The sequence below is a fragment of the Betta splendens genome, chromosome 7, assembly GCF_900634795.4.
Source record: "Betta splendens chromosome 7, fBetSpl5.4, whole genome shotgun sequence".
NCBI lineage: Eukaryota > Metazoa > Chordata > Actinopteri > Anabantiformes > Osphronemidae > Betta > Betta splendens.
The window spans coordinates 11,463,733-11,486,748 of record NC_040887.2 but is presented as its reverse complement, the minus strand read 5'-3'; the positions used below and the strand labels follow the sequence as shown (position 1 = coordinate 11,486,748).

At 45.5% G+C, this 23,016-nt stretch overlaps 2 protein-coding genes across 2 annotated transcripts; both read left to right on the top strand.

The window, feature by feature from the left end:
• The first annotated feature begins 1,293 nt into the window (after positions 1 to 1,293).
• On the top strand, positions 1,294 to 7,662 carry ampd1 (adenosine monophosphate deaminase 1 (isoform M)). Its single transcript, XM_055510501.1, has 15 exons — positions 1,294 to 1,446; positions 3,431 to 3,596; positions 3,679 to 3,832; positions 4,222 to 4,387; positions 4,469 to 4,688; positions 4,783 to 4,912; positions 5,109 to 5,303; positions 5,438 to 5,569; positions 5,717 to 5,880; positions 5,974 to 6,100; positions 6,206 to 6,369; positions 6,479 to 6,599; positions 6,682 to 6,855; positions 6,952 to 7,062; positions 7,308 to 7,662. The coding sequence occupies exons 1-15, from the start codon at positions 1,425 to 1,427 to the stop codon at positions 7,461 to 7,463; spliced, it is 2,202 nt and encodes a 733-aa protein (XP_055366476.1). The 5' UTR covers positions 1,294 to 1,424; the 3' UTR covers positions 7,464 to 7,662.
• Positions 7,663 to 8,567: 905 nt separating this feature from the next.
• On the top strand, positions 8,568 to 21,601 carry dennd2c (DENN/MADD domain containing 2C). The gene is made up of 19 exons (XM_029156916.3): positions 8,568 to 8,888; positions 11,055 to 12,087; positions 13,370 to 13,494; positions 13,815 to 13,897; positions 14,036 to 14,182; positions 14,942 to 15,020; positions 15,189 to 15,233; positions 15,686 to 15,864; positions 16,315 to 16,424; positions 16,616 to 16,685; positions 17,174 to 17,251; positions 17,554 to 17,694; positions 18,074 to 18,222; positions 18,384 to 18,561; positions 18,660 to 18,701; positions 19,337 to 19,445; positions 20,285 to 20,527; positions 20,701 to 20,787; positions 20,870 to 21,601. Exons 2-19 carry the CDS (start codon positions 11,282 to 11,284, stop codon positions 20,899 to 20,901), a joined length of 2,703 nt encoding a protein of 900 aa, XP_029012749.1. The 5' UTR covers positions 8,568 to 8,888; positions 11,055 to 11,281; the 3' UTR covers positions 20,902 to 21,601.
• The last annotated feature ends 1,415 nt before the right edge of the window (positions 21,602 to 23,016 follow it).

Sequence of the window (23,016 nt, the reverse complement as noted above, 5' to 3'; positions counted from 1 at the left end):
TAGTGGATCCATTTGAAACTAGTTATTTTTTATGTTGGGTAATTTAAAATTCAAAAAGGAGCCTTGAACTAATTGCTAATATTGAGTTCATGTCTAATCTCAGCTGTAACAACAAAATTACACCAACACTGAGACAAATCTGTTATATGTGGAAGGGTGTAAAGAATCAGAACAAATCAGTTTACTTAACTTTTAAAATACATTTAGCAGTATATTCCTTTGCTATTTGAGGCAGCGCACAATGTCTGTAACTCCACAGTTTCCCCCTATTTGACATAAAGGCAAGCTCTCTGTGCAGACGGCAGTGGACTCTGCAGCCGTGCTGTTTTTAGATCTGGGTGTTCCTCCTAATCTTTGCAACAGGAAGACAGATTACAGTCAGAACATGTAAACACGGTGAACTGGGCAGCGTGGAGCTCACAGCGCCTCATTGCTCCGTCTGCTGCTCCAAAGCCTCCGACCAACTAGCCCAACTAGACCCGGGCTTGGAGCCGGACGGGGCGACACCTGTTGTAATTCGGTAGAGTCTGACAGTTCAAGTAATGATGACAGGAGTAATATGAGACAGGGAAACTTGGACTTTCTGTCCCCACACGCCCGTGTAAACCACCAGTTAGAGGTTAGAGGTTAGAAATAGTCAGATGGGTTCATGAAGAAGAAATCTTACATTAATGTTTATTGACACCACATTTAATATTTATGACGATCAGAAGATCCAGTGTGAGATTCTTGTGTAACAAGCGGCTTCAGGTTCATTTGTCAGAAAGCTCAGTTTGTAGGATGTAGGATGTTTACAAATGTCTCTCTTTTCAAACCTTTCAGAAACTCAGTCGTCGTTGGCCTTTTTTATGTCAGGAATGAACTGACTTGCTGCATTTTCTAACCCGATCGGTTGAACCGGTGGCTCCTCAGGAGGAACGCTGACATTTAGGGTCACGTTCCCTAAAAATAGATGCGCGTTCTCACTGCCCAGTGTCCTGGTACCGAGGCAGAGACTGTGTCCAACCTACACAGCTTATACATGACAGAATGTGGGTCTCTCCTGCTCGACAAAAGGTCGAAGGCTTGTTTTTTCTGCAGGACTCGCCTGTTGTCTGATCAGAAACGTTCGATTTAGTGAGTTCACCGTGATCGACCCACCGACACCACCAGCAGTCGCTTCCGACGCGCAGAAAGAACTTCACACAACTGTCAGTTGTGTTTGTCTAAACACCGTGGCCGTCGGTACAAACCCCTAAAATAGAGCTGGACACGCATGAGCTCCTACGTCTATGCATGTCCGCGTGGACCCAGCAGATTTGGTTACACGTGAGGCGGCAGGGGCTTAATATTACACAGGCCGAGCTCAGGGCTCCACTCTCGTCCACTACACTGGTCCAGTGGCTGTTCCGGTCCTGGGAGCGTTGTGCTAGGAGAGCGTCACCATGCCTAAAACCTTAGTGCCAGGTGAGTTTGGCCACTGACTCTGGGCCTGAGAATAGACAGACAGTGGGGATGGATTTGCTCTGACAGTGTTTAACTGTGCGAAGGCCTGAGCCGCTGACCTGCGCCGAAGCCTCGCAGCCGGCATGATTAAAACTCATCCGCGCAAACAGCTTTTTCCCTGCGGTTCAGCTTCAGCGGGTTACCATGGCAACAGAACCCGCCAGCAGATTCCCCGGGTTCGAGCCCGACGTCGATCGGCCGCTTTGCTTCAGCGGCTCCCGTCTTTCGAGCTCCAAATGCTGTTTAATGGTTGCTAATTATAGCCTCCATCCACTGGCAAGTCTCGTTACGCCTTAAGAGGGTGAAAAATAGCATCCGGCTGCTGACTGATAGATCGGGTTGTGAACATTTCGCAGGTACGGTCCGGGAGTGTTTGCACTCGGTTGTGACTTTCTGCATTAGTGGGAGCAGTGAGCTGTCAGAAGCACAAGTAACGTCCTCGCTTCAAAAAGTATCTGACCACACGGCTGGTTTTAGTTTCAGCTTCCAGCTTATGTCATCAGGTCACGGGATTCCAACTGTTCTTTGACACATAACCGCACCTGTCTTGTTTCCCTCCATCCCGGACCGTCCCACCCTGACTGGGAACTTTATGCTAACGCAGCTGAGGGTGGAAGTAAGTATGGAGCTGGGACACACCGTAGGCGCTTGTGGAGGATGTGAAGCATTGACACAGCATGGTTTACAGGGCAGATGTGAGTCAGTCACATCAGCCAGTATACTGTATGTCCTTGACATGCACCTGAATGCAACCCAAGCATCAGGGTCCTGGTAGATGAATAATGTGCAATGAACTGTGGAAACAGACACCATTTATTAATAGACTGTTCACATTCAAAGTCAGTTCGATACGGAGATTTTCTAAAATAAAGTCGATATACAGGATTTAAAGCTGAACTGAAAGTGAACATTTGAATTAATAAATGTCTTCTTCCGGGTCCCAGAGCCCAAAAAGCCCCTTAGACTTGTTTGATGTACCAGTAGGTTGAATGAGACACGTTTAATGCATCTTCATATGCACAGGGATGGAACATTTAATATCTTGGACTTCCTACATGCTTTAGGCCAGAAACTCCCCACGTCTGTCATGAAGATGCCGTCACCACCACTTTGTACTTTAACTTTAACTCTTCTGTCATCATCCTCCCTCACAGTGTCGGTTTCCTTTATCCCACTTATCACTCTACTGTTATGTGTTTGCATTGGTTCATTCATTTCATATCTTTCATATATTTGCAACATCTGCGAGTGCACAAATATTCTCTGTGTATTTTATAATAGTATGGACTTCCAACTCAATCTGTACAATCTAATGAATCTAGTAGCTCATATAATGTTTTAACCCTTGTTTCCCTGTAACTTTTCCTTTTGGGGTTTTACTCTGGATGTTGCTTCCCTCTTGCTGCATCATCAGGTCCGCAGAGTAAGTACGAAGGGACAGCGTGTCTGCAGGCAGCCGTTCTGTTGATTGTGACACGTCCCTGTAGTTGGCGGCGGCTTGCTTTACGGCTCCATTCACTCTTTTCCTGTCATTCTTTGCAGCCTAAACTTGAGGGGCGTGATCAGAATTGGCTCATTTTCACACACAAATAATGAATAAACGTGACACAGACAATGAAAGGTGACAAGAAAAGTGATCCCGAAAAGCTGAGTCGGCTGAATGTCTCTTTTATATATTGTATCTGTGCATGGGACCTTGTGTTTGCAGCCCAAACTGGAGGTCAGGGCTGCAGACCTGCAGTGGCTGAGTCTCTCTGTGGTCATGTGCATGTGTTGGCGTCTGTGCACATCAGGCTGGTTAAGGTTCATGTTTAGTATGTCGCTCATGCACCATCCTGGACGTGGACCATGTACGAACCAGAACGCGTTCATGCAGTGTGAAGTAGAACTCAGAAAGCCCTGCTCGCATCATCACCTACAAAATATTCTTCGTCTCACACCACAGAGACCGATGATAAGATACGTGCCTTCGCGGAAAAGGTCTTCGCATCCGAGACCAAAGATGAGAACATCCGGGACGAGATCTCCATCTTTGACGTGGCTGAGGACTGCCCCATCCTCCACCATGAGATGGCCCATCACCTGCACACGGAGGATGATGCCGAGCGACGGTGGGGATGATGTCACGCGTGATCTCGCGCTGCGGTGAAATCCCCTCGTTAACACATACCGGCCGTCTTGTCCACTCCACAGCAAGCGGCACCTGCGCTGCCGCACCATGACCGTGCCCACGGCCGCCGTCCAGGTGGCCGCGGCCCCCGTGGTGTCCGTGGAGGTGGACACCCCCACGTACCTGGAAGTGCCCGACTTCCAGAGAGTGGCCATCGTCGGAGACTACGCCGCCGGGGTAAAGAGGCCGGTCTGAGAACCAGACTCTGGGTTTGCTTTGCACTGGAGGCGTCTGTGGCTCAGGAGCCCAGGACTCCCCGTCACTCGCTAACAGAGGCCGGGGTTTAGGTTTCACCGCCGACGGTTTGACATTTATATAAGCAGGGGAGCTCTCTCTCAGCTGTTTCTCTCTGTTTACTCACTGTATAACCTCACATTTTATGAATGCATTACAGATTATGCCACAGTTAACTTCCTATCAAAATGCCTAAAAAAGCATACCCAAACTAAAATGAACTACTTATGTAATGCAAAAAAAAAGGATGTAAGCCATATTTAGTCCTGTACTTAGGACGTTTTGCACGTTGGAGGCACCTACATGTCCTGCCGGTGTCCATGTCCACCCAGGTGACCATGGATGACTTCGAGCTGTCCTGCAAAGGCCTGTACCGCGCCCTGACCATCAGGGAGAAGTACATGAGGCTGGCCTACCAGCGCTTCCCGCGCACCGCCTCACAGTACCTGCGCGAGATCGAGGGCGGGACCTTCAAACCCGAGGATCAGCTGCAGCCGGGTGAGGAGGGAGGCGGGCGATTGCCTTGAAGTCCAAACGCCCCGCTTGGTTTCTCTGATGTTATTTTGCACCTATCCCCAGTTTTCACACCTCCTCCGAAGAGCGGGGAAGACCCCTTTGATGCCAAGGACCTGCCAAAGAATCTGGGCTACGTGGCTCGCATGAAGGACGGGGTCATCTACGTGTACAACGACGCCGCCGCCGCCGACAAGCACCAGCCCAAGGACCTGCCCTGCCCCGACTACGCCACCTTCATCGACGACATGAACTTCCTCATCGCTCTCATCGCACAGGGCCCAACGTGAGGGTTTTCGATTCTACCTAAATACCTACATGACTAATAATCGCAATAATCCTGAATTATATCTTATCTTTAAGCATGTGGTCCTTTGCAGTAAAACCTACACTCATCGCCGTCTGAAGTTCCTCATGTCCAAGTTCAACGTGCATGAGATGCTGAATGAGATGGAGGAGCTGAAGGAGCTGAAGATGAATCCCCACAGGGACTTCTACAACTGTAGGAAGGTAACGTTCACATACAGATACTCTTAAAAGTGGATTTCCGGTTTTGACAGTAGTCGTGTTATCATCATTTATTTATAAATTACATCATCTTTGGTAACGTACACATTTTAATTTCTTTGTTGAGTCCCTGTCTTTATCCCCCTCTGGTGGTCAGGTCACGTTACTACATCACATTCACTAAATCCTCTTTTTCCAGGTGGACACTCACATCCACGCGGCCGCCTGCATGAACCAGAAGCACCTGCTTCGCTTCATCAAGAAGTCGTACCGCGTGGACGCCGACCGGGTCGTGCACAACCTCAAGGGTCGTGAGGTCACCATGAAGGAGCTCTTTGAGTCCCTCAACCTGCACCCATATGACCTCACCGTGGACTCACTGGACGTGCACGCTGTATGTTACCAAAACGCCAGATCTGCGAAGTTACAGTCTCAGTTTGAATACAGCACAGAAACAAACGCCCCATTGGCTAATTTTTCAATTTCACTCAGTCTCTCGTTTCCTGTTTCTCTGGTGTTTCTCTCCAGGGTAGACAAACCTTCCAGCGCTTTGATAAGTTCAACGCCAAGTACAATCCTGTGGGAGCCAGTGAGCTGCGTGACCTGTACCTGAAAACAGAGAACCATATCAATGGAGAGTACTTTGCCACTATCATCAAGGTTTGTCTCATGAAAACAGGTCAGGAAAACATTGGAGTAAAAATAGTTAGAAATAGTTAATATATTATGTATTATTCTGCAGCAGAAGATCAGTATTCTTTAATCTGTACTTCCTGTCATGCGATTCTGTACTGAATTGTGCACCAGGAAGTAGCCAGTGACCTGGAGGATGCCAAGTATCAGTACGCGGAGCCTCGTCTGTCCATCTACGGCTGCAACGCCAACGAGTGGAACAAGCTGTCCAGCTGGTTTGTCAAGCACAGGGTCTTCTCCCCGAACCTCAAATGGATGATTCAAGTTCCCAGGATCTAGTAGGTGTTTGAGTTCCTGTATCTACAACGTGAAAAAAACGCTGGCTAAAGTTTGGGTGTAACTGAATGCTTCTTGTCCCTCTCGTGCCTCAGTGACATCTTTAGAGGAAGGAACTTTGTGCCACACTTTGGAAAGATGCTGGAGAACATTTTCCTTCCCATATTCCAGGCCACCATCGACCCACAGTCCAACCCAGATCTCAGCATCTTCCTCAAGCATGTGGGTCCCAAACTACAAGTTTCCAACAGACACTATTAATCTATTATAAATGATAAAGTGCTGAAGAAACCAGATGAATGAAAATCCTTCCCACTTTATGTGTAGGTGACAGGTTTCGACAGTGTGGACGACGAGTCCAAGCACAGTGGTCACATGTTCTCCACTAAGAGCCCCAAACCCGAGGAGTGGGACATTGCCAAGAACCCGTCCTACACGTACTACATCTACTACATGTATGCCAACATCGCTGTCCTCAACCAGCTCCGAAAGTGAGTCGTGCTCTTTAAATACAGGTGCATGAATGTTGAACGTTGCCGGCGTTTCTTCGGACCTTCTCTAGAACAAGTCCCGAGACTTGTCTTGTCTTCTGCGCTCTAGACAGAGAGGAATGAACACGTTCCTGTTCAGGCCTCACTGCGGCGAGGCCGGCGCCATCACGCATCTGCTGGCCTGCTTCATGACCGCCGACAACATTTCTCACGGCCTCAACCTCAAGAAGGTCAGAGCATCGTCCTGCATGTGTAACACGTCACCACCGGGGTAGAACGCGTGGTCTCAGAGTCTGATTCTGTTTGATTCAGGGCCCCGTGCTGCAGTACCTGTATTTCCTGACCCAGATCCCCATCGCCATGTCCCCCCTCAGCAATAACAGCCTGTTCCTGGAGTACGCCAAGAACCCGCTGCTGGAGTTCCATAAGAAAGGCCTGGTGGTTTCTCTGTCCACTGACGACCCCATGCAGTTCCACTACACTAAGGTCTGCGTTATTTAATTAGAAGTATAATTAAAACAATTAGTTTTTGTACAACTGTTTCTCTTGAGAGCATCTAATTCCTGTCCCTGCCGACCACAGGAACCTCTGATGGAGGAGTACGCTATTGCAGCGCAGGTCTTCAAGCTCAGCACCTGTGACATGTGTGAGATCGCCAGGAACAGCGTGCTGCAGAGCGGCCTGTCTCATGAGGTGAGCGGAGAACACTGATAAATCAAGTCCAGATTGGCTCAGGAGTTGCACGTGCATCGTTACAGGAATGCATCCTGATAGACTGTAATAAATGCGTAATCAGTTTCCCTCTGGGAGCTGTTGGAAGTTCGTTTTGCGCTCTGATGTATTTCTGTTCTCTCGATCGTAATGATTATGCGTCGTGGAAGAAGCAGAGGTCCTTTAAACTCACACTAACTAAATGCTGCTGACTCTCTGTGCACCAGGAGAAGGTCCACTTCCTGGGTAAAGACTACCTGAAGGAGGGTCCGGAGGGCAACGACATCCGCAAGACCAATTTGGCCCAAATCCGAATGGCGTATCGCTGCGAGACGCTGTGCTATGAGCTCAATCTCATCAAGGACGGAATGAAGATTGACTGAACACACTCAAGTCCAGCGTAACTTGTGTCAAAGACGTGTTCCTACATTTGTTTTCATGGTAACGCGTAAACGAGTGAATAATATAGAAGCCTTTTCAGACACTGATGTCCTCTCTACAAACTAAAAATATTTGATCATTGTATTTAAATGTGGGGAAGCATCGTGTATAAGAATGACAATAAAGACAATGTTAACAAGTTTCCTTTTCTGCTTTAAGCTGCTTAACACATTAATTTCTCATTTAAAATGTTCCTCATTGCTATGGCTTTTAATTGACAGTAGAATCTTGTAGAGCTATGCTTCTGTCCAGTTTATCTTAACTGACTTTTTGCACAATTGACTTAGTCAACTGAAAAGTGTAAATTACTCATGCAAATTTAATTAGGATTATCCCAAGTTGATCCACAACCAGTTTATGGCAGAGTTTACATAATATATATATAGTCTGATGTTCATTTAGAAGTGGTACCTAAAAATACACATCTTTATAAACATATTGTTATTATTCCATGTGTTTTCATATCAATTTCGAAGATATCTAGCACATACACCCCTCGGTTGCGCCACTCGTGCAGTGGCGCAGGTGCAGCTCATAACGCGGTGGCCATATTTCCCAGGACACTTGAAGACAACAGCGTTTATTCACCGTTGACAGCTGCAGCAGTCGGTGCGATGACGTCACCCTCGCTGGATCGCGAAATTTTCTCACAGTCGCGGATTCGCCAAGTTCGGCAAAAAACGCCAGTGTGTAACCGGACGTGATTCACGCAGTAAATGGTTTTAGGTTGCGTTGTTGGCAATTACAACATTTCTCCATCTCCATATAAGTAAAAAAATGCTCTGTCTTTTAGAACAATGTTGAATCTCACAAAAACATACGCAAATGGTTATTAGCAATCAAGAGAAACTGCTAGATACTACAAATTAATAATGTATTATTAGTATTTAACCTCCAGCCCTCATTCATTATCACTTAAAATGAAAATGTTGGTATTTAGTTTGTAACTAAAGGTGTGATACTAAATACTGTGAACGCCAAAAATTGAGGTGGATAACGACAGCTTTACTTTGGAAGATCACACCGGAAGTGATGTTTTTTTGTCGATCTTGACGTTCATCGTCCAGATAGAGAGGACGAGGGCTGCCGCTGCGCCGTCCTTTGGTCTCTTTTCTTTGTTGATGTTGTGTGCACTTATCAAAATAGACAACACATTTTTGCACCATGCATCGTGGTTGTTTTAACAGTTTAGCAACTTGCTACATTGGGTGAATTGGCGTTATCTTAAACTTTTTTGCCTAACCGCTAACTTCTCCAGACGGAACGATGATCTGAGCGGATTCGGACTTAATCTGTGTTTTTCCACTTTATCTGAAGGACCACGGGGAGCGATCATGAATCTGTGTCACCGTCTGAAACTACGAGGGGTGAGTCACGAGAAGCGTGGACTGTGGCCCTTTCTCTGTGTTATTCAAACGGTATCTTGTTTAAATTGCGTGAAAAACCACCGCCAAACTGAAGCGACAATATAAGCAGTTTAGACTCACTTTAATAAGAGCAACTATTTTGACGCTTTTATAAGAGAATAAAACTTATTTCCGTATTATCAATTTCAGTTCTTCAAATCGGCGCACACTCATTTAACTTTACGATGCTTTGCGGACCAGTATTAACTTTAACAGCCAACCTGTAGCCTGGCTAACGTTCGGTTAGCTTCACCGTTCTTCTTCTGCGTTACGGTACGATAAAAGACGTTTCGTTGTGGGGACAAAACAGCTGCTTTATCTTATTTAGGCATTTTGTCAGAGCCGAATTAAAGAGTAGTTCGTGGACTCTCAGATGAATAAATCTCCGTGGGATTGACGTGCGTGTTACTCAGCGTTAGTCACTGAAACGGTTAATTACGCCTAAACCAACACCTATGTGAGTTTAGCAGAATGTTTTCGTCATATCACACCGAGCTTCTCACATGTCCGTTTATTATAGTCCATCAAGGAAACGGGGTTTTATCAACGTGAGCAGAAAGCAGCCGAGTTAATGAGTAACTGCACTACAACTCAAACGATAATTCCCAGTCACATTCACACCAGGAGCAAAAGGAGTTTAATACATTTAGTGTCGGGTTCAAAACAAATGGAATCATTGCATTAGTTGGTGAAGCCCTTTTCATTCCCAACTCCCCCAACCGTAAATTACACCGAATGATGAAACCTGCTGTCACTACTTCACTATATCTCTGTAAATTGATGGCTCCAGACGTGGCTGATGATGCACCAGTTGTTTAATGGCTCATTTTAGTGTTCATCCCTTTATTCTGGCTTTTACCAAACCCACAATTTTCCTTTATCATGGCTTCAACTGTCACTTTTGATGACTAACCACAGGGGTATACCTCACCTACGGTACAACGTGTTGTGTCATGTCGCACACTTTGCTCAGAGGGCGGTTTGTTGTGTAATTTAATGTTGCTGCCAAGAACTAGATTCACAGCCTGTCCGTCTAGATTCTAGAGGCCTGATCCCCCGACTTTTCACTCAAAATGATGCGTTCCTCCATAGCTGACGGCCCAAAGGAACCTTGTTGGGGTTTACTGCGGCTCTCCCGGCGTCGTCACTTGATATTGCAACGCCTCACAGTTTGCGTCACTTGCAACAACAGCATATAATTTTAACTGTACCGTACACAGACGGAGCTGACGGTTTTGCATCTCTTTTTAAATGTTGGGGGCATATTTTTGAATTTGCTATATTTCTAAGGGGCCGTTTGAATTGCCATAAGTGAGGTTGAATCTAGTTCATCTATACATAGTTTAAATCAGTGGTTGCAGCAAATCTCTCTGCACCATAATTATGGACAGTCTGCTGATCCGTCTTCCTGCAGCTCAGGAAACGCAACTCATGCCTTCCTGTACGACGTAGCGCACACAGACAATGCCAGTGGGTGCGTTTGGCAGTGGCATCGTCACAGCGTGGTGGCTGTGCCATTGAGCAGCGTTCCACTTCACATTAGGACACATTTGATTGAGGTCAAACCAAACAAAAGTCTCTGTCTCTGGTTAAACACCCCCCCCCTCTTTATACTGCTCTGTAGGAATGCAGAGTTATTAGAATCTTGAGCTGTGCAGTGGAATTTTACTATGTCTGTCCGGGTCCAGATTCTTCAGAGCCTCCGGCCCTGATGTGCACGGTGTCCCCAGGAGTTGCTGTTGCAGAGTGCACAGTCACTGCATCGATCGACTCGGGGAGTACGCGTAGAAGCTGCTGCAGAATTTAACCTGATTTAATGAAGTTGGTCAGTGTTGGAGCAGTGACTGGGCGTTCCGATGTACTGCAGCATAGTAGTAGAAGGATGCTTCTACAAGAACACAACATTGTAGAGTATGTGAAGCTGTTTTGCATTATTGGTAATTTATTTAATCACAAACACAGTACAGAGCAGCAAAAGGCTGCACTAAGCTGTTATCTGTCAGTGATTCCTTTTTATTGACAGAAGCCTGTCCTTCCTGAGCATCTCTCTGTCCAAGCATGCAGTCCGTTCATGCTCACCAATGCAGAATGGCTGATGAGCATTTTTTGTGTTTTGTCTTCTTTCAGGTTGTTTACAGCAGGAAGAGAGGTGGAAATGACACTCTGCTGCCACGTGGACACGGACCAAGGCAGATTTAGGGAGAAGCACTGTGGTGCCGCCGTTTTTGCTGATCATCTGCGGATTTATTAATACCAGGGATCGTGTGGATTTTTCTGTTCATCTTTGAAAGGAGCTCACCGTTGCATGTATTGATGGAGGACTGAGGCAGAGCTGGTACTTGCCCCCTCTCAGAATGCTGGCTCTGACGGTGGAGCAGGGCAGGCGAGGGGGTGGTGAGATCGATCGCCTGCAGAAAGGGCCCAGCGTGGCCTGGCAGCGTCGGCAGCCGGGGAGGCCGCCTTCTCACGAGCAGAGTCTTAGCATCAGGGAGAAAATCTCCCAGTGGGAAGGTCGCAGTCAGGATGCCGGCGTGAAAGCACACCCCCCGACCGTATCCCGTACTCTGTCCGGGGACCTCTTGAGCAGGGCATGCTCCGATGATGCGGCGAGAGGAGGACTTCACACAAAAGCCAAGCTCACAAAGGCCAATGGCCACAGCATAGATTTACAGCAATCTCCTGGAAAAACTGCACACGGCACGGGTGGTAGAAAGTCAGAACCTTTGCAGACATATTCCACTGAATTCTCAGCCCAGTCTTCAGAAAATAAACCTGCAGCACAGAACTCCACCGCCAACGGTGACCAAAAACCTAATCGCATCGTGTCCGGTGACATCTTCTTTAAGCCTCTACCTCTATCGGACGATGACCACGAAGACATGCCTGCTGGGAACTTCTACACCTCGCGGGGTTTCTGGCGAAAGCTTGAGGGGGACCGGCTGCTCTGGGAGAAGGGCAGGGGGTCCTCGGGTGACGCTCAGCCGCCCCCCAAGCCTCAGCGCACATTTCAGTACCGGGGAGGCAGCGTGCAGTGGGAGGGCAAGTCTCCTCATACCAACCACTCCACCGGGAAAAGCAGAAGGGCCCACCCTCCCAGTTTCCCACCTCCTCCATGTCCGGTTGGAAAGAGCCAGGGGCTGTCAAGACACAACAAGAACAGGTAGGAAGATGTGAGCACTGGGCACTTTAGGGGTTAAAACTGTATTTATCAGTCCCAGAGTTGGAAATCAGAAGCTTATTGCTTCCCTTCATCTAAATGATTGGATGCGATTAATGTCTCCTGCTTCAAATCGCCCTAAATACACGCATTGTAACCTGAAATGTATTTAGGGCGGTTTTGGGGAGGGCACTGGTTCTAATTGTTGGCCGGGGCCCAGTTGCAATGTCACATGACATCTGTTCGTATTGTTCTCCATTGTCTGGACATGGCCTAGTTCCTCAGCGGCCGGGGGTCCGGGGTCATGAGCTACAGGCATGCACACACACTCCCTGTCCCATTTACTCAAGGCCAAACAAAACAAGACACAACTGTGGTCCTGCACATATTCAGCCTTCGACCAGTGAGCTGACATGGTTCTCACTTACAGGGTGAAGGGGAAATCTACATAATACTCAGATGCGTAGTTCTAGTAGCTTCACCCCTTTGTGTGGGTCATGATCAGTTTTATAGTGGCTTATTTTCTCAGGTCTGATGCTCAACTTCCACTTGCTTTCTTGTGGTGTAGTTAGATCTGTGACATGTCAGAGGTCACAGTAAATAATGATTTTAACTCATTGTACCAAACACAGGATATTAATTGGGTTGGGCTGGGCTTCCTGTGCTGTTATCCTGTAGTAGTGGGATGTGTCTAAGCTAACGTTCCATGCTGTACGTCGCCTGTGCAGACAGTTACTGTTCATATTCTGTCAGATTGCCACACAGATAACATACTTGCTCGAGGCTCCTTCAGAGGACTTTATTTACCGTCAATCATTCTTGTGCATTATGAAATTCCTCCGTGTCATGACATCACACATATTGTGACTCCACAGTTTCTGTTCGTTGCAAGCATTTTGGAAGCTAATCAAATCAAGTGCCTGTTTAAAAACAGAAACTCGTCTCATTGTTCGACTTATCTGTTAAGTGGAAAACTAGATAATAGGTGCAGCTTCCTTTTTTAGGCCTTCAGAGGAGGAAAGCGTCACGTTAACTTCATCTTTGCTGTGACAAACATTGTCATAGCTTCTGTCACGCTCCATGTTTTTTAGTGTCTGTGTTAAAATGCTCAGTCATTTCCTTTCATGGCAATCGGCCTCTCTCTGCCCATGTGTTTGAGACCAACATGAGGAATTTTGTGGTGACTTGTGGACTCAACTCGAGACAATAGAATGAAAAAAAATAAGTGATGGTAGCTATCTTTAGGACGGCAGCCTTACTGCTTTCTCCTCCCTCACTGCTGCAGGAAATCTTTTGAGTACGAGGATGCGGCGCGTCTCACAGTGAAGGAAGACCCTTCCGGTGGCGAGGCCGGGGACTCGGGGCTGTACCATGCGTACTCTGATGATAATATTTATGAGGACATCGTCTGTAAGTCGAATTTCCATCATCATAAAAAAGCTGACTTCATCCCCCAGCATTACATAAGCATTAGCTTTAGAAACATGAACTAATGTTAATGGCTGGTGTGTATCATCATGTAAGTGCAGTAAGGGAAAAACACTTCCTGATATAATGTGGACAATTAATAGTTATAGTATAATATCTATGTTTAAAAGTAAATAATTACACCCCACTTATCTGGTGTTACCCCAGGTAAAAGGCTTCGGGCTGTAGTATAAAGTTTACCCTGTGTACACGGTATAAACCATCCCTGGTCTGAACGTTCCCCTCTTCCTCTCATTCCTGAGGTGAGGCGAGCAGAGACAGCCCCTACGAGGACGTTAAGCTGTCGCCCATGTGCCTCCCAATTTCCAGGCCTCAGGTCCTGAAGGTAATCAAGGATATGTCATTTATGGACCTCCTTTATTTACTACTATAAAAATATGATCAAAGTTATTTAAGCCCAAAGCTGATATTGCAGACATCCATTTAATTGATAATCTATAACTCCTCCACTTTTCCTTTGCAGCTGTCTCCTAAACCTCAAACGTTGCACGGCTACGCTAGCAAAGGGGAGAGGAAGAGATTCCAGTCCCTCACACCTTCGAGATTCACGCTAGCCGATGCGTCCAAGCCAGCGGCACCCCGGCGCGCCAGCATTCAGAAGACACCCCAGGTATATGATGGAGAGCGTCATTTGTTTTCAAAGATCATCATCTGGAGCCAGTGTGATGTACAGTCAGGACTGACCCAGCACAGAGAAATCATTTCATGCTCAGTGTTGACATGACGGCTACGTCCAGGTAGAGCTTATGTAAATGCACTGTTGTGCGTTACGTTGGAACTTAAGGAGGCGGTGACTTGTTGAGCAGGAAAGAGGACACCGGAAAAAAAATGATAGTGGCAGCGCAACATGTACAACAGTTTCTTGAGAGCTGAGACGAATCGCATGAATTTAAAATAAAAATAAATGGCAGTGGGAATTTGGACAGGGAGGAACTTTACCAATAAGGTACAGTAACCAAACTGGCTTATTGACACCTAATGCTTGTACAGTATCTGCTCACAGCATTAACAAATACCAGTGGAGTGTATTTTTAGACTGTAGTTCAACAAGTTGTCTTGTTAACGTTTGACTTAAACTTGGACACAGTAGCTCATTAAAGTCGTCACAGGCATAACACCTCATTATGTATGTCTAGTTAGTGGCAGTAGTATTTTCTTAGCAGAAATAGTTTGTGTGTCTCTTAAAGATAAGCCTGGGCTTCCTGATTATCCTCCTGTCAGATATTCTAGCAGAACAAAGGAATGTGAGGGTTAAAACGGCTGAAAATATGACACAATTATCTGCTTATCGGCTGTTACGAACCTGTATTCCTGATTATGTAATAGATATTAAAGTATGGCGCTGACAATTGTGTGTTGTACAATGCAGTATGTTAACAAGATTGAAAGCGTCTTCGACGACAAGCTTGGGAGGAAGAGAGCAAAGAACCAGGGATTGTCAGCTCGAGGTAAAACACACACACACAAACACACATCAACACGTCAGTAGGATTAAGTTTAGCCTCTTGGTGGAAATACCCAGCTTCTGATGCTACACACAAGGCTAGCTCCATAAAGCATGAAACAAAGACTGACTGTCTGCTTTCATTCTTCTGATTCCCCCTAATTCATATCAGAGGAGACCAGTGGGACCGAAAGTGACCCAGAGGACAACACCAAAGGTATTGATCTGAAGTTAGAACCATCTGTAATGTCTCATGTTATGTCTGAGGTTAAACAACACAGAGCTGCATGGCAGAAAGGCAAACAGGAATATATAGCAGCCCTGAAGCGTAAATGATCTTCTGTGCACCTGTTTCTCATATATTTCTGTGTAATCATGTGACATACAGCTACAACGGCCCTGATGAGTTGTGACTTTGTTTATCTTTTTCTATAATTTAAATCAGACAAAATCAACAAAAGGGAACACAATTATAATATTTTAAAAACAATGTAATGATTGAAACAAGACCACAGGATTGAAATAATGCCCTCTAAAACTTATTGATGGTGCTAGTGGAGGGTGACGGGTTCAGCTATTAGTAACGTTCGTCATCAGGCTACTCAGATGTTTATTCTGCTAACGCTTATTGTCAAGCCGTGTCTCATCTCGCTGTTTGTGGTCCAACAGGCAGATCAGTTTACATCCAGTCCACGCTCAAGCGCCGACCGGGCTACCGCACCCTAGAGAGAGACCTGATCCAGCTGCAGCAGCAGCAGCTCCTGCAGATCTTCGTAGTGGTGTCGCTGAGAAAAGGCTCATCAGGAAACACGTATTCCCCAGAAATTACACAGCAGTTTCCCAAAATGGTGAGACACACGCTGTGCAGTCAACATAGCTCCTTTCCTAACTCCACTCTAAGGCTGTGGATTTAAGTTAATCTAATTTAACGATGTTAAAGGAACTTGATTACCATCATGTATAGCTGGACATATACAAGGCTTTTCACAGTATTATATATATTTTTCATGTATTTCTATTATTCAGAGACTATAATATTGTGTAATTACAGTATAACTAAGAACCTACTAATCCGATGTAAAGAATTCAGCTTTTTTGAAAAAAAAAAAAAAAAAAAAGAAAGTCTATGACAAATATTGTTTGTCTTATTATGAGGTGGTTGTGGGAAATTATATTAGTACAGATTTGTATTTAAAAGCAATTGAAGCATCAGTTATTGCAGCTGGGTTTGTTGGAACCATTAAAGAATGCCAGTTGGAGAACGGTTGCTTTACTTAGCTAGAGTCCCACTTTTTCAGTTTGAGAAGTCCTCCCGTCTCTCCAGAGAAGCTGAGGATCAGCTTAAGGTCATTCCAAGGTTCTGTTTCCCCGACTCAGAGGACTGGAGGCCTACCGCACACATGCCAAGGTCAGTGAAATATATACATTTTTCGATTTGTTCCTCAAATCAGTTGTAAAATTGTTTCATAGGTTATCTAGAGATAGATTTAATTTGGTTGGATGCTGTTCAGCAGACATCAGCTGCCCGAAACTGACAGTAACGGTGGATTTTTCTGTTTAAATGCCGCGTGCTCTCCTCTGCATCGCTCTGGATGACAGTGAGACCTTCTCCTTCGTCCTGACGGGAGAAGACGGCAGCCGGTGGTTTTGTTATTGCCGTAAGATCCTGGTGAGTGTGGACAAGTCAAACATTTGAGTCACTTACTGGAGAGCTTGTGTTTGTGTGCGTGACGACATGGCAGCTGGCCACGTGCTTACTCAACATCTCTGAGGAGATGTGACTCACAGACCATACCACTTCAGATTCTGTGACAGAGCGCAGCAAGAATGTCATGGTTTTCCTTCTCCCCCCTTTCTTTGGCCTCACAGGGAGCGCTGCCTCAGATCTTTTATTTACAACACACTTTCTAGGTTTTAGTTATGATCCATATCTGCATGTTTTGTTTGTGTTTGTGTCATTGTTGTCCTGTGGTACTTGGCCAGAGCCCATTTATTTGATAGATAAGCTGTTCAGTATGAACTTTAGACTCTGGCCAATGTAATCATATAAAAGCATTTTAAATGTTTTGTGTGTGCAGTATTATGTATTACAGTATTTAATGGCGTCACCTCTGTTGTTACTTGTGTGTGACATATGAAACTGTGCTCGCTTTCAAGCCCAGTGGAAAGGGGAAGAGGCTTCCCGAGGTGCACTGTATTGTCAGCAAGCTGGGCTGTTTCAACCTGTTTGCAAAGGTAAGGTAACCACACCGACCTCTATTATAGGGACATGAAAGGAATGAGTTGGGTTTACTAAGACGCAGCGCTAATCCTCCTGTACCGCTGGATGGAATGAGGCTCCACTTAAAGATAATCTTCACCGGGTGAAGTTGAATTCATGTAGCAGGGACCCACCCGTTTTACAGTCAGCCAAGTTAAGTGTGAATAGGTCCAGGAGGAGAAGTGCATTTACATACAGAGCTGCCTCTGCTCTACTGTTCGGACTGCGATCAGCGTAAGTTCATTCAGGACACACAGATGTTGCTTCATATGTGCAGATTCTGGAGGAGGTTGAGAGGCGCAGGGAGATTTCCACGGCGCTGGTTTACCCTTTCATGCGTAGCGTGATGGAGGCCCCGTTTCCAGCCCCGGGACGGACAGTCACTATCAAAACCTTCCTCCCCGGCTCTGGGAATGAGGTAACCCTGGAAACAAAGAGGAAACGTTAATGAGTAGTTTGGTTCCTCCTAAGCAGTGCTTTCCACAGACGGGGCTTGTCTGCTCCAGCTTTGAAGGGTTCATGTTAGGACAGCTGTATGCTGCCTGTTGTAACAGTCATCAGTTCAATCATTGCATTGCTGTTTACCGGCACCAGATAAGTAAAGTAATTACCCCTCCCATAAAACTTCAGAGGAAATGCTCCGAAGTGATTGGTTCCTTCTCAGGGTTTCACTTGTACGTTTTTTACATTTTTTTATGTCCTTCTTCAGCAACATTTACATCAGTGCATGTAACCAGCTTGTGTTTTTGCTGAGCTTCAAGGGGTAAATGACACCCGCCCTCCTCTGCTGCCAACAGGTGCTCACTCTGTGTCGACCCGTGGACTCCAGATTGGAGCATGTGGACTTTGACAGTCTCCTGCAGTGTCTCAGTGTCGGGAAGCTCCTGCAGGTGTTCGCCTCCCTTTTACTGGAGAGAAGAGTCATCTTCATCGCCGATAAGCTCAGGTACAAAACACTCACTACACTAAGCGGTTAAAAGTCGCTTCGACTTCACAGGTACAGTAACAACGTCTGCTGATAAACGACAAGCGTCACGATTGAACGCTGTCATCCGATCTGTGTGAGAACTGAACTGTTTTTTGTCTGTCCTGCTGTCGGCGCCGCAGCGTCTTGTCTCGCTGTGGCCACGCAGCACTGGCGCTGCTCTACCCTTTCACCTGGCAGCACACGTTCGTGCCCGTGCTGCCAGCCAGCATGCTGGACGTCAGCTGCTCCCCCACGCCCTTCCTCATCGGGGTGCTGGCCCCCTGCCTGCCACAGCTGCTGGAGCTGCCCATCGAGGAGGTCAGCACGGGTTCTATCAGAGGAGTCTGTGGAAGCAGCTCGCGGTTGGTTGCGAAACAGGCAGTAACTGTCACCGTTTCTTCTCCCTGTCTTCTCAGGTGCTCATAGTGGATTTGTGTGCCGACAAGTTTGTCATTCAGGTTTGTACACATAGCCAGATTGGGAATGACAGGCGTGGCCTCAGTGGGAGAGATGGCTTTGCCCACACTTGTCACTTATTTGCAAGAGACTGTTGTTTGTGTCCTTAATATCAGCACAGTGTAGTTAAACAGACATGCACAGCAGATGTTACACGGTTTAGGAGGGAAGGTGCCTTCAAGTCATGCTGTAAACTTAAGGCTGTGCTGCAGCTGACTAATCTTCAGGTTTGACTTGATTTCAATTTGCTGTTCTATTTTTGCATGAAATTGACTCACCGCGATGGTACAGTATGTAACAAAGTGCGGCCCGTGGGCGTGGGCAGCCGAAGCCTTTGTTCATTTCTCTCTAGGGCAAGGGTGACTAACCCTGATCCTCCAGAGCCGCAGCCTTGCTTGTTGTCCAAACATGAGGCCTACAGCAGCATGGAGGGCGGCACAGTCTAGAGCCCTGGAGGAGCAGGGTTGATTTATTCATCAGCGCATAGACAACTGATCACCTTTCAGTCAGAAGCACATTTGTTAGACCCAGCTATGACAAGCATCTCCAACGAGGCCACAGAGGACAGATTAATAGGAAACTGCTTACGAATGGCACCGTGGCTGCTTCTGACCTTTTCTATCATCATATTTGACAGCTGGGTGATGAGGACTGCATCCTGCCCAGCAAACTTCAAGCAGCCCTGCAGCAGATCTTGGAGGAGAGAGGAGAAATCCTGAAACAGGAGGCTGGAGACAGATGTGGAGGTTGCTATGAAACAGCTGTTGCACACAACTAATGACCATATTTTAGTCTAGTGTTTCAGAATCAGTCTCATTACCTGTTCTTGGATTTATCACTCCAAATTCACAGTTTTAAAAGGAGAAAGCATCATGTATGTACTTACTGTATTTGCTACATATCTGACATATTTCTGGCAACAAAGATGGAAGCAAATAATGGTAAGAAGTGTTTCAAAGCCTGAGTGACTAAGGCACGACAGGTCAGAGACAATCAGTGATGGGAAAGTTTGCAGCCAGTGACCTACTCAGCTGAGTGGACCATGCACTGCCTCTCACTGTCTCGCTTGGTGGCTGCGTGCTTGCAGACAGTTGTGGTGTAGCTCCATCCGCCGCCGCAGGAAGAACATCTGTGTTACAGAGCATGTGTTATTGTTTAAACGGTGCCAAGAAAGTTAAATTGACTTCACAGCTGTGACTGGAGAGAGGCAGTGGGACTCCTGAACTCTCAGCTCTTCTCTTATTACTGCCCCAGAATGTTAAGTTGCAGATTAAAAAGGGTTTATTGACACGGTCTCCACATCTGTATCAGTTGACCTGAGGCTTCAGGAGTCCCACTAAACTGAAACATTTCTATCTTGAAGGTTTCTGTCCATTTTGAAATGTACCCTTTGGCCATTAGATTTTCTTAACATGTAACATTCTTTTTATTAATCTAGTCTAATTACACCGTAAAACCAGGTTGGGAACAAACTGTTCATGTTGCAACACTCCTTGTTTTCTGTAGAACTAGTTGTTAAATGAACAGATCCTATTGTCGCACTGCGCTAGGATTAACATTCTACCTCCACCATCTCTGCGTCCAGGCCAGCAGAGCGACCTGAGCGCCTTGCTGTCGGAGGCCTTCGTGCGTTTCTTCGTGGAGCTGGTGGGCCACTACCCCTTCCACATGGTCGAGTTTCCCAACGGGAGCAAGGAGCTGCAGCGGGACAACTTCCGGAAAAGCCATCCGTCCCGCGGCGTGCGCCAGTTCCTGCAGCTTTTCATGGACACCCAGATGTTTGCCGGCTTCATCCAGGACAAGGAGCTGCAAAAAGGAGGAGGCCGAGGTAACGAGACACGGCAGCCTATCACATTTACTGCTGAGTGGAACCCCTTTCTCTTTAAACATAGTCTATTAAGACAATTGAAAAGATTTCCACAGTAGAGCACATTAAACCAGTTTTTCCTGCTCCTGCACATATTCTGGATGAGTGAAGGAACATTTGCTCTTTTCTCTCAGGTCTTTTTGAAGTCAGAGTGAACGAGTATCTGGGCTCGTACCAGGAGCCGGAGTCAAGTGGTGTAAACAAATTTCTTAAAGGACTGGGTAAGCTTCGTTCTAATTGCCAAAACCTTTCACTTTTAAATCGGAATTCTCAGCAGCTGATTGTCCCTCCCTGTTTCTAAAGGAAACAAGATGAAACTCCTACAAATGAAATGAAAACCGCGCCAACGGTCCTTGCTCTCGTCCATAAGAGACTGACTTATAAATAACAGAACACTTGTCGCTGCGCAGCGGCAGAGGAATGAATGTAGGTCCGTTTGTGTCTGGATGTGAATGAGACGGTGAAGAATCGGACACGAGACCAGTCTCGTCTTCCAGCCACGTTCGTACGTTTCATTGGATAAAAGCTGGACACACTTACATGTACAGAAGAGCCATGTTGGGGAGAGATCGAATACATTCCGTCTAATTAACCTCAGTATCAATGTAACTGTTTGTTATTGTACAGAAACATTATTTTCTAAGTTGGATTCAGTGCAATTTTTATGTCAAATTTCAATGTTTCGTATTAACTGAATATAAGGTTGCAACCTGATGCATGTTTTACATTTTGAATATTAAAACAAATCACATCTTGTCAAACTGTAAAAAATGTTTACTGTGCTTTTATGTGTTGGCATATAGAATTAAGTTGAGGTTTATCAACTCTGATCAGAACGTCTGATCTGTGATCAGTGTTTGAACCTCGGTTAAAATGAGTATTTAACATGTTGTAAAACTTTTGTTTCTCTCTTAACTGGAGTTGTACATTTTATATTTTGCACAATCTTTGTCACTCTTGTACGCTATTGGGAATATTTTTGTATTAAAGCATGATGTCTTTTGTACTTTTTAAAATAAATGGGTTTACAGGACAGTACTTTGTTTGCGACTTTATAAAAGAGGCTGCATGATTCTGTTGCATTGAAACATAATTCAGGCACCCATAGCTCTGTAACAGGTTGCTGTTGTTTATTCTACCTCAAAATGGACCCTGTGAATGATGATAGAGTTCTTTAGTAAAAAGTAGTTCAAATAGGTTTTATGCAGTGAACTGTGGGCTTTAACGGAATTAAGCTCATGGCAGGTCTGGACAGGAAGAAGTGTTAGAGCAAGCCGAACCTGACTGACAGATCAGAAGCACCTGACATGTTTACAATCTATGATCTATGATTATGGAATCGTTCCTGTTTCTTTTGCCGTGAGAGAATGTCCATGTTAAAAATCAATTTGTTTCCTTTGTTGGAATTGTACCCTATTATAAAAATATTAATATTTGTATTTTAGTTACATTTTTAGTTTAAACACTGACTTCATGAAAACATATATTAAAAACAACTAAAATCTCTCACTTATCATGCAGATTCATGAGTTTCTTGGCCCTCAGCTGGTTTCTGTACTAACTTTTACTTGTACTGACTTTTTGTGGCTTTATCTTCGCTCCTGTCAAATCAGGACCAGTTAATTCAGTGCAAGAAAACAGACACTGAAAACACTTCTAATATTTATTTTTATATGAATATGCAAAACCTACAAAATTATTTATCCTTATACGACGTTGCTACCAAATTGATGGACAAAATGTCAGCGTTATCTATTTAAATACGATTCTGCAACACAAACATTTCTGGTCAGAAGTCTTGGTGCGTGTGAGACATTCACTGCATTACAATTGAAGTGTAATTTACTTTTCATTATTTCCAGTTCATAGACTAACAGACACCAAAAAGGTTTTACCTAAATAATTTAGATCGACTGAGCTGAGCAGCTCTGTGCAGACAGCTGCGTGTCAGCACTGTGTCCACATGGGGGCGCTGTTTCCACGTTAATCCGCTCACCGTCAAAGCGTTTAGTCTTTATTGTACATCAGTGTTTCATGCGTCAACATCAGCATCACAGATGTAATGCTTGCATTATAAACAACGACTATTTTGGAAGAAGTGCCTGTCAGTTGAAAACTCTTGCCCTCATGTGTACACCACAATAAATCACGTAACATTGTTAGCTATAAAACTGCCAAAGGATCACATGTGAGCGGTTATAAAAAACCTAAACTTGTCCGTCAGTTTAAGGATAAACGTGCTGGGTGTGAACTGATGCACAGCTGGAAACCGTCTGTGGCATTTAAAATATCCCCGATAGGGACTTGGGTCTGACGCTGTGAGCCACAGCCAGGTTGGATATAAAAACCCAGAGACTAAATAAAACAGTTAACGGGTTTCCCAGATTGAATGTCACAAAAACTACTGTGCATTTATGAGTATTTTTCTGTCCTAGATGAGGTCAGAGTTA